The 10,025-nt window shown below is 37.2% G+C and overlaps 2 protein-coding genes across 2 annotated transcripts in view; one reads left to right on the plus strand and one right to left on the minus strand.

Annotated features, from left to right (window-relative positions):
- CEP83 (centrosomal protein 83kDa) overlaps positions 1–6,371 on the plus strand; it is an 83,432-nt gene extending 77,061 nt beyond the window's left edge. Inside the window, exons 14-16 of the mRNA XM_006764637.2 lie at positions 1,446–1,549; positions 3,449–3,638; positions 5,700–6,371. Of these exons, the coding sequence (XP_006764700.1) occupies positions 1,446–1,549; positions 3,449–3,638; positions 5,700–5,804 (399 nt within the window). The 3' untranslated portion in view covers positions 5,805–6,371. The remainder of the gene's footprint in view (positions 1–1,445; positions 1,550–3,448; positions 3,639–5,699) is intronic.
- A 1,682-nt stretch (positions 6,372–8,053) lies between these two features.
- The window catches only part of PLXNC1 (plexin C1), a gene marked incomplete at its 5' end in the record, with an annotated part of 169,094 nt that continues 167,122 nt past the window's right edge, over positions 8,054–10,025 (minus strand). The window contains 1 exon segment of the mRNA XM_015564527.1: positions 8,054–9,641. Coding sequence (XP_015420013.1) covers positions 9,537–9,641 — 105 coding nt within the window.

Consider the following 10,025-nt stretch of genomic DNA (forward strand, 5'->3'; position numbering starts at 1 on the left):
GGGGGCGGTGCCCCAACCCCCCAATTGGCCCTACCCTGAGCATGACTGAGGGTGGCATCGCAACCTCCCAATCTGCCCTGTTCTGTGCATGACAGGGGGAGGCACCCCAACTCTCCAATCGCCCTTGCTCTGAGCCCAACCAGGGGCTGCGGGGGCTGCACCTAGGATTGGGCCTGCCCTCTGCCACCTGGGAGCAGGTCTAAGCCAGCTGGTCGTCATCTCCCAAGGGGTCCCAGACTGCGAGAGGGCACAGGCTGGGCTGAGGGACCTCCCCTCCCCCCCAAGTGCACAAATTTTTGTGCACCGGGCCTCTAGTAAAATATATTTTAAAAAACAACTATGTAATATTCATTAGTAGAATACAGGATGCAGCAATGAATGAACTGTACCTGTAAGCAATAGTATGAATAATTTTCACAATATTGAGTGAAAGAAAAAAGCCATTTGTAAGAGAATGTACACTATGATTCCATTCATGTGAGGTTCAAAAACAGGCAAAACCTTAACTACAGCTTTGGAAGTGAATTAGGTTACCTTTTCAGAGGACAGAGTGGATAGAGATTGACAGGAGGAAGGGGGGCACTTCTGTTTTAGCAGTGTTGTTGATTTGTGAGGTAATAACACCAACATTTGCTTTGCGGTTTGACATTTTGCCTTACAATTTATGTTCTGTGCATTTTTCTGGAAGTCTGTTATACTGGGGGGGGAAAGGTAAGAAAACAAATACCTGATGTTCTGTAACTACTAAAGAGTATGAAACATTTATAAGTGTTTTTCTGAAAAAACAAAAAAAACCTGTTTTATAAAACTGAAAATAATTGTACTTGTTTTCATATACTACTTTTGCATTATATATCGATTTTTCCATATTATTAGAAAAATTTCCCTTTGTAAAGTTTTTTATTTTATTTTTTTAGTATTTAGAAAGATGCTTTTATACTGAAATGCACTCATAATCTGTGTTAGCTTTCTGATCCTTTAATTTACCGTTTTGGTAGCAATTTATAAATTGCAAACATTTTTTAACTTTAAATTTTGGTTAGCTTTTTTTTTCTTTCTTTTTTTAAATACATGATATCTTCTGTAAAAACCAAATGCTCATGATTCCTTATCAGGTACCAGGCAAACTTGTTAGTAAAGTTTAACTTCTTTGTTTTTAGATTTTTTTTATTTGCAGCAATTTAGTTATTGATACCAGTTTTCTTGTTTGGCATTCATCATAGTTCTATTTGTCACACTGAGAATATGAGATAGATCTGTGGTTTATTATCTTTGCAATTTTCAGTAAGACTCATGTCTGCTAATCTAGGTTCCTAGTAGTGACTAAAAATACTCATCTCTAAATAAAATTGTTTTGGTGAGTAAAATATTCACTATTATATAGTTTTGTTCAAATAGGAAAGAAACCATGTATTTACACACTTGCTCATCTTGTTTCTTTATAGAGAAAATCTCTTCATGAAAACAAATTGAAGAGATTACACGAGAAAGTGGAAGTCTTGGAGGCAAAGAGAGAAGAATTGGAAACTGAAAATCAGGTGTTAAATAGGTAATATGTTTATACATATGTATATATACCCCATGTGGTTATTTTGATATTATAGAACTTGGTTTCTGGGCATAATGCACTTTGTTTTCTTTTAAAATATACACTTAAAAGAATTCTAAAACTATTCATTATACTCCAACTTTATTATTCCTTTTTTCTCTCCCTCCCCCCCTCTCCCCACCCTGGACTAAATGTTCCTTCAAACCAAAAGATATCTAACACATGCCAGTGTGTGTGTTATGGTTGGGACTGGAAGGAAAGGCCACTCACTGGCTTTGGCAGCCAGGGGCGGTGTGAGTTCTTACTGTTGTGAGAGGACAGTGCTAGTGATTGCATAGTATAAAATTGTGGCCACAATTTGGATCAAAGATCAGTTTTTGATTGGTGTGGTAAACTATTACTGGGCTATGACTTGTGGTTTTTCATTTACATCGAAGCACAGCTAGTAATTTGCACAATAACATTTTTGAGCAGAGAAGATTTACCATATGAAGTGGTAGAGGCATTGTATGACTCAGTTGATTCAAGTTAATAAAAAAACCCCTGCAAATTCAGCTAATTAATGGTAGCCTTCAGCTTTCAGACAGTACCAGACTTTTCTGTATTGGAAATTGCCTATGATATCAAGCAGTGATGTTTTATAATGTGCCCTGGTCTTCTTGGGTAGAATTACCAAAATGTGAACAGTTGTTTGTTTGTTTGTTTTTTTTTTTTATAAAAACTAAGAGGTTTCTAGACTGGAATGAATGCCAACTTTATAATACTCTGTTCCAAAGTAAGATGCCACCAAATTCATTCTAAAACAAAATTCAACTTACTACCTCTCATAACCATTAACTTGGAAATTTGATCAATTCCGGATTAGGCAGCTGTGGCACAGGTTATCTAGAATTTTGAGTGATTTTGAAACTTTGACTACTGATGTGACTGATGGTTAGAAAACTCATGTCCAAAAAGATTTTCAGAGGCCTGAAAAGCTATTTTTTATTCATGTCATTTTCCCCTAAAGTTGGGACTTCACTTATTTCACTAGCTATATTTTTAAAAATTAAGTTGAACAATATGAAATTCTCTATATTTGACCATAGTTCACCTCAAAAATGGCAATTTCATAAGATTCAAGCTAGTGTTTTTTTATATTTCTGTTTGATTTCTTCTGTAAAATAAGGCATCCTTTGGGCTTAAGTTGTTTCCTTTCAGTTTCAGGATTCATGGGCTTGGGGAGTGGAGTAGAAATGAAAATAAAAGTATCAAGAGTTTTTTATTAATTGGCAAATAAAACTTTAAAATGAGCTGATAGCCTGCAATGCTATCATAACAATAATACGTCCTTTCATATCTGTTTATCTTTCTTGATAGAATTTTATATACTGGGTGTCCCAAAAATATGTATACACACTTTGAATGATTATGAAGTGAGTGTTTAACATACAGTTCATTTTCAAAATTTAAAAGAATCTACAGAAATGAAAAAATTTTTTTTGACAATGCCTGTTTTCAAACTGATGACTGTTCTGGTCCAAGCACTGCTGACAACACGAAACAATGGAATTGCAAACACTAAGATAATTTCATTTGGTATTTGTGCACCCTCAATTTTATTGACTGTTTCCAGTTTTGTACCGTAAACTTTATCTTTTATGTATCCCCTTTAAAAAAAAGTCTAGTGGCACTTTAGGATAAATTTTCTTTGTTCAAAGCTTAGTCTAGCTTCACCCATTATTACAAATCAGTTAAACCTTGGAGTGAAAATTAAATGAGTTATCAGCGTTAAAGTGTGTATACATTTCTTGGGGACAGCCTATATATTAAATACAGATAAACCTTATAATTTAGAAATCCTTCTCTTCCTATTTAAACTTCTTTATTAAAGAATAGACACTTTTTTTTCTCTTCAAGGCAAAATGTTCCATTTGAAGAATATACAAGGCTTCAAAAAAGATTAAAGGATATACAGAGAAGACATAATGAATTTCGAAGTTTAATTTTGGTTCCTAACATACCTCCAACAGCATCCATCAATCCTGTTAGCTTGCAGTCATCAACCATAATTCCAGGCATGGAGCTAGCCTTTCCTCCTCATATGCAGGTATGAGCATTTATTTTAGGGAAAAGTTTAGGCAAATGTTTCTGTACATTTTTACCAGTTTATATACAGAGTTAAGAACTCAAATCTTTCTTTAACAGAAATATCCTGAGAAGCAAAGTGGATATTAATCTATTTTATCCTCTAGTGATAGTGCTAAGAGTAAAATCTATTAAGAAATTTATTTTTTATTTATATTTTATTTTTTAAAAATTCTCACCCAAGGATATTTTTCCACTGATTTATAGAGAGAGTGGGAGAGAGAGGGGAAGATATAGAAATATTGATGTGAGAAAAACACATTGATTGTTTGCCTCCTGCAGCACCCTGACCAGGGAGGAGCCTGCAACCGAAGTATGTGCCCTTGACCAGAATCGAACCCAGAGCCCTTCAGTCCACATGCCGACGCTCTATCTACTGAGCCAAACCTAGTAGGGCCTATTAAGCAATTTAAAAGAAGGACCTACCCTGGCCGGGTGGCTCAGTTGGTTGGAGCATTGTCCCGTACACCAAAAAGTTGTGGATTTAATTCCGGTCAGGGCACATACCTAGGCTGCAGGTTCGATCCTGGTCAGGTGCGTGAAGGAGGCAACTGATCAATGTTTCTCTCTCACGTTGATGTTTCGCTATGTCTCTGTCTCTATTCTCACTTTTCTCCCCTCCCTCCCTCTCTTTCTCTCTCTTGAAAATCAATAAATATATCCTTGGGTGAGGATTAAAAAAAAGGAAGTAATTGATGAATGTTTGAGTAATAACACTAACTACTACTGAGCATTTACTAATGCACTGCACTATGCATTTTCCATACAATATTTTATGTAATCCTAATGAAAAATGCTTTGAGGAAAGGTACTATTATTTCCAGTTTACAGATGAGAAAACTGAGTCAGAAAGGTGAGATGCCTTTCCTAAGGTCATAGCTAATAACTGACAGAGTTATGTCACTATTCCAAAACCTGGGCTAATTCACACTGTACTAGGTCCTCGAGATACTGAAGTTATCAAATTATTTGGATGATTTTCAGAAGATGAATTAATAAGTAATTACATTTTGTAATGCTATAAAGTTTTAGTTACAGAATTGAATCTCAGACCAAGAGCTTTGTTTATAATAAACTAGAAGCCCAGTGCATGAATTCATCATGGCTGGCCCGCCCTGATCAGGCCCCATCAGGCTGGGTTGGCAGGGGGGAGGGGACACAGGAGGTTGGCAGGCCAGCCCACCCTCTGGTTGAACTCCCAGTGAAACTCCTGGTCGAGGGAACAATTGGCATATTAGCCTTTTATTTTATAGGACTAGAGATCTGGTACATGAAATTCGTGCAGCTCCTGGCCTGATCCCCCTTAACTGCCTATCTGCTCTCCCTTCCTCTCAGTGCAGGCATGCTGAGAGCTCTCCACTGCGGCCCTGCCCCCGTGCTGATTGGTTGTTACATGACGGCGTCCCGGCCAATTTGCATATTCCTCTATTATTAGTATAGATTGCTATTAAACTCCAGTCTTATTAGAAAGTTGTCGTATAAGTACATCTAGACCAGCTGTGGGCAAACTACGACCCATGGGCTGGATCCGGCCCGTTTGAAATGAATAAAACTAAAAAAAAAAAAAAAAAAAAACCGGACCCTTTTATGTAATGATGTTTACTTTGAATTTATATTAGTTCACACAAACACTCCATCCATGCTTTGGTTCTGGCCCTCCGGTCCAGTTTAAGAACCCATTGTGGCCCTCGAGTCAAAAAGTTTGCTCACCCCTGATCTAGACCCTGCAGGAGTATTCTCTAATTACGCCCTGGCAAATTTTATACCTAGAGAAGGACAGATTTGGGGTTTTGCTTTACAGCCAGAGCTTGAGGTAGGAGAGATGCCTGGTCAGACTAGTCAATAGTCTGGCCCATGCTGCTGTGTTCTTAGATGGCTAAAATGTTCATCCTTGCTCTGTCATATGTGCAGGCCTGAACAAAAGAGGACTGAGGCTGCTGCCCAAGTTAGTTTTCCACCAGTTTTTCTAAGTCTCTTTTTCTGAGCCTTTTCTGTATTTTTTCTTTTTTTCTCTGCTTTTAAGGAGGAACAACATCAAAGGGAACTCTCTCTACTTCGTAAAAGACTAGAAGAACTAGAAACAACACAGAGAAAACAACTAGAGGAACTTGGATCACCTGGGGAATGATTTTTTGGAGGAAAGGGATGAAATCAGTGACTCAATAAAGCTTGAAGTTTTAACATATGTGGCATTTAGATATTTTATTACTGTTTGCCAAAACGCTTGAATTTGCCTCAAGAAAAGGTACCAGCTACATGCTATAGTGCATGTAAGTCGGGATTTTAGGGTTATACTAAAGACAAGTGAAACATTAAAACAGCTTTAGAGATATTTAGAGTATCGAAAATCTTTTGAGAATGGTATAAATAAATGGAGCTAATTTAATTGAATCAAATTTTTAAAATATCTTATTAATTTTACTTTGTTGAATTTTGGGGGCATGTTGCCTAAAATATGCCCATGTTGAATTTCTTCTTCCTCATCTTTGAGATGTTTGGCAATAACAGGGTCAGTAAACATTTTCTGGTTTACTATATACGAGTTATAAACCTCTAGTTCTTGAAAAAAGATGATAGTTTTAAAGTCAGCGTACATAATACAACTTAAAGATATCTAAATATAAAACACTACCTTTTCTAAAATCTGTGTGCACATAATTTATTAAAGAGCTTAATAAATATTTTTTTCTATCTAGCTGTATTGTCTTTTGTTGGATTTTTTTCAACCATACAGTGTGTATTTAGCAATATAGATCATATTGATTTTGACTTCTGAGATAGAATAGAAAATAATAAGATTCAAATAATTAAATACTGTGGCTTTATAAAACAAGGGCCATTCATTGTAAAACTTGACCCCAGTGGAGACCCTTTAGGCAGCGGGTCTCAACCTGTGAGTTGCAACCATCGGAAAAAGCATATAGCATATCAGATGTTTACATTACGATTCATAACAGTAGCAAAATTACAGTTATGAAGTAGCAACGAAAATAATTTTATGGTTGGGGGTCACCACAATGTGAGGAACTGTATTAAAGGGTCGCGGCATTAAGAAGGTTGAGAACCATTGCTTTAGAGGTATCATTGGTATTTAACGTCACCTCCCACTGTGCTGGATCTAACCAAATTACTATAAATGTTTTATTTCTGTGCATCCCTAAGTATGCCATCATTTGCTTTTTAATGTAACACCATCCTTTAAAGGAATTCTGCTGGAATAACTTTACATCAACAAGATAAAACTCAAGTCTGCCAAACCAAGTGAAATGCCCATTACCCAGAAGGCTTCATGATCAAGAGTTTTAAGTTGGTAGTGGCGGCCAGCAATGTAATTGAGCAGCCCTTAGCATCATTTAGAAGAAATGAGATTTACTTACTACATACTACAGCTACTTATTCACATAGAGTATATGGTGACATCTTGTTCCTGAAAAGTAAATGATTTCCCTGGATCCACTTTGTATAATAATTTTAAAAATCTATTATAACTAGAAAACTTGAAGGAAAAAAGACAAGAACAGTCCATATTTACATCAAAATGTTTATTTTTAGATATAGACATTTAAAACATTCATCTCCAAGAACAGCTTCAATCAGGTATACAATAAGAAATAGACTCTAAATCCCTATTACGGAAAAGGTAACAATTTTTAAGTGCTGCTGTAGACACTAGTGTTAGGAAAAAAAAGTTTATAAATGGTTTTGCACCAAAAAAATAGTCAAAGAAACTTAAAAATATAAATTGTTTGCAGTTTGTTTCTCTGTTGCTGTTTAATGTAGATCCAGTGACTGATTGTCTCCAGCACATGTCTAATTTGGCCATTTACTGCATTTGGCTAATGGGACCCAAAAATGTGATCTAGATAGTGCTTTTCACTGGAGGATTGACAAACACGCTACATATATTAGTGAATCTTCACGCCACCTCAGTGAGGTAGGATAGAAATATTATACAGAAATTGAGGCACAAAGAGGTAAGTGACTTGCCCAAAGTTCCCAGCAGCAGTTCCTGGAAGCGGAGGTGAGTCTCTACACAGGACTCGCACCACAGAGCTGGACAGGGACATCCTCATGGAGCTTTCGCTAAGTATTAAGAGAAAGCTGTCGCTGTTCCTTTGAGTTTCCTTAGCATTTCTGTACCTAAAGAAGGGGAAGCCTTTTGGGCAACTCTCCTACCGTTGGCTCTCAACTCTCCTGCTACTGTTCTCTTACAGACGCTTTCACATCAAGACTGTAGCAGCCTTAGATAGGGGCCAGACCTCTCACCTTAATACTTGTGAGTAACCTATTTGGTAGTTTTTTGAGGTGTGTCCATTGAACAGACAATGGTGAAAAGCGACAGGATTGGGAAAGTACCTGTCAGGGCAATAACTGCTCATTTTCTCTGACCAGTTTGTTGAGTTGTCACCTCTGACTCTTTACCAGATATTGAGGAGCAAGATAAATTGCATTTATCTCAGACAAATTCACAGTTAATCCTGATATCCCATACAGTGTTGGCAAGTGATTTTAAGGAATGTGTGATCAATGTTGTATTTGCTAAGTGAAGAAATGTCTTTCCTCAGTCTGGGAAGTGGAGCACCAAGGGTAGAAGGTGCCCCAAGGAAAGTCTGAGTTGCCAATTACACTTTCCTTCTGACTTACTAGGAGGAAAACACAGTGGTATTAAAAGTGGTCGTAAGCAGCAAAAATTCAGGAATAGAAATCATCAATAAAAAGACTACAGTGTAAACTGGATAGGAATTCTTTAAAAAGAAAGGCATGGATAAATGAGTATTTTTAATTCTTTCTCTTGTGAGGAATACTTTCAAAAAGTACATAGTAAGACTAAGATACCAAGTTTTATACTAATATTTTTCAGGCCTTGGGCCTCAAATATATATATATATTCATATATAATACTCCAGTGTGAACAGCAATTTCATGAAATGTAAAATGTATCTTTTCTTTTTTTTTTTTGAATCACACACAAGTATTTATAATCACAGGGTTCACTAGAACTCTAAAGCAAGGAGACACTAGGATAGAACTGTAGGATTAGGGGAGTGAGTTACTCTTCCACAGATCTGATCGAAGTTAACTAATGATTTTTCCTAAACTTCCAACATGTCCACCATCAAATACATTTAGTTTGCAAAAAATAAAATGAGACAAAGTGTCTGGGTAAAATGCTGTTGCATTTCCATGAAGCCTGTTGCTCCTTGTGTTAGAGTCCCTTAGTGAAATGGAGGCGAGGTGGATGGAGTGACCACTGAAAAACACAGCCCTTTCAACAATGTTGCAACACTGTTAGTTTTTGGTTTAAAAACACACACGCACACACATACTCACAAATGCTAAGTGTACACACTACCAAATTCTGCAGCCAGCTTTTCCAAGAACTACTGGGGAAAGTTTCAATGCTGCAAACCTTCCAGGTTGCCCTAACACCTCCACCTTGTTTCCAATGTACTCCTTTCACATTCTGTTTCGATCACTGGCAGCGTCCCTTTTCTGCAGAGCTGCAGTGTAGTCACAAGTGGTACATAACTAGTTTTCAAACAAAACCACTTGTATCATTGTGCTTAAGTGGAGACTGTAGTCACAATACTGACACTTGCTTACTGGCCCCGTATTCTCTGTAAACAAGGAGGCTGTTTGCAACAACCACTTCAGCTCTATTTACAGAAGGGTTCCCTGTACACACGCAGGCACAATAGTTGGTATGCTTCCTAAAAGCTGTGCATGTGCCTTGGTCTCTTACAGACAGTGCTCAGAGTGGAACCTATGTGCAAACTTAAAAAATTAACGACACAGAGTAGCTCAAGCAGCCATTTTGCTCCCAGGTCGTCTGAAGAACTTTGCCAGATTAAGCCAGTGCTCACATCCACTTGCATTTCTTCTTTTCATCAAATAAGACTTTTACATGCAAGAGTTGTTTCTGAGCTTCTTCCAGCCCTCGTTCTCTTTCTAGTTTATTAAGAATCTGTTGACAATTAGAACAGTTATTTTAGATATTGTGGTTTTATCATTACAATTCTGGTTTCTTTTTCTCTGTGCATTCCTGATGCTGAGTGGTAAAATCTGTATGAAGCAGATGCCGACATTTTCTTTGATCATTTACATACTCACTTTGCAAGTTGTTTTGCTAAGTCATTATCACAGGATCAACAATACTTTGGCTTAAAATAGAAACTGGAAAGAAATACCAACTGTTTGCTTACAAATATGGGGCCAGACCACCAAGGCCCTGTTTTATGCATTATGTCACAGCCATTCCAAGCACAGCAAGCATTTCTGGGCAGCCAACATGCAGGCAAGTATTTCTTCTTAAATGCAGCAGGCAGGGGCATCCTGGTTAGAGATGACT

This window comes from Myotis davidii, unplaced genomic scaffold, assembly GCF_000327345.1.
Source record: "Myotis davidii unplaced genomic scaffold, ASM32734v1 scaffold581, whole genome shotgun sequence".
Classification (NCBI taxonomy): Eukaryota; Metazoa; Chordata; class Mammalia; order Chiroptera; family Vespertilionidae; genus Myotis; species Myotis davidii.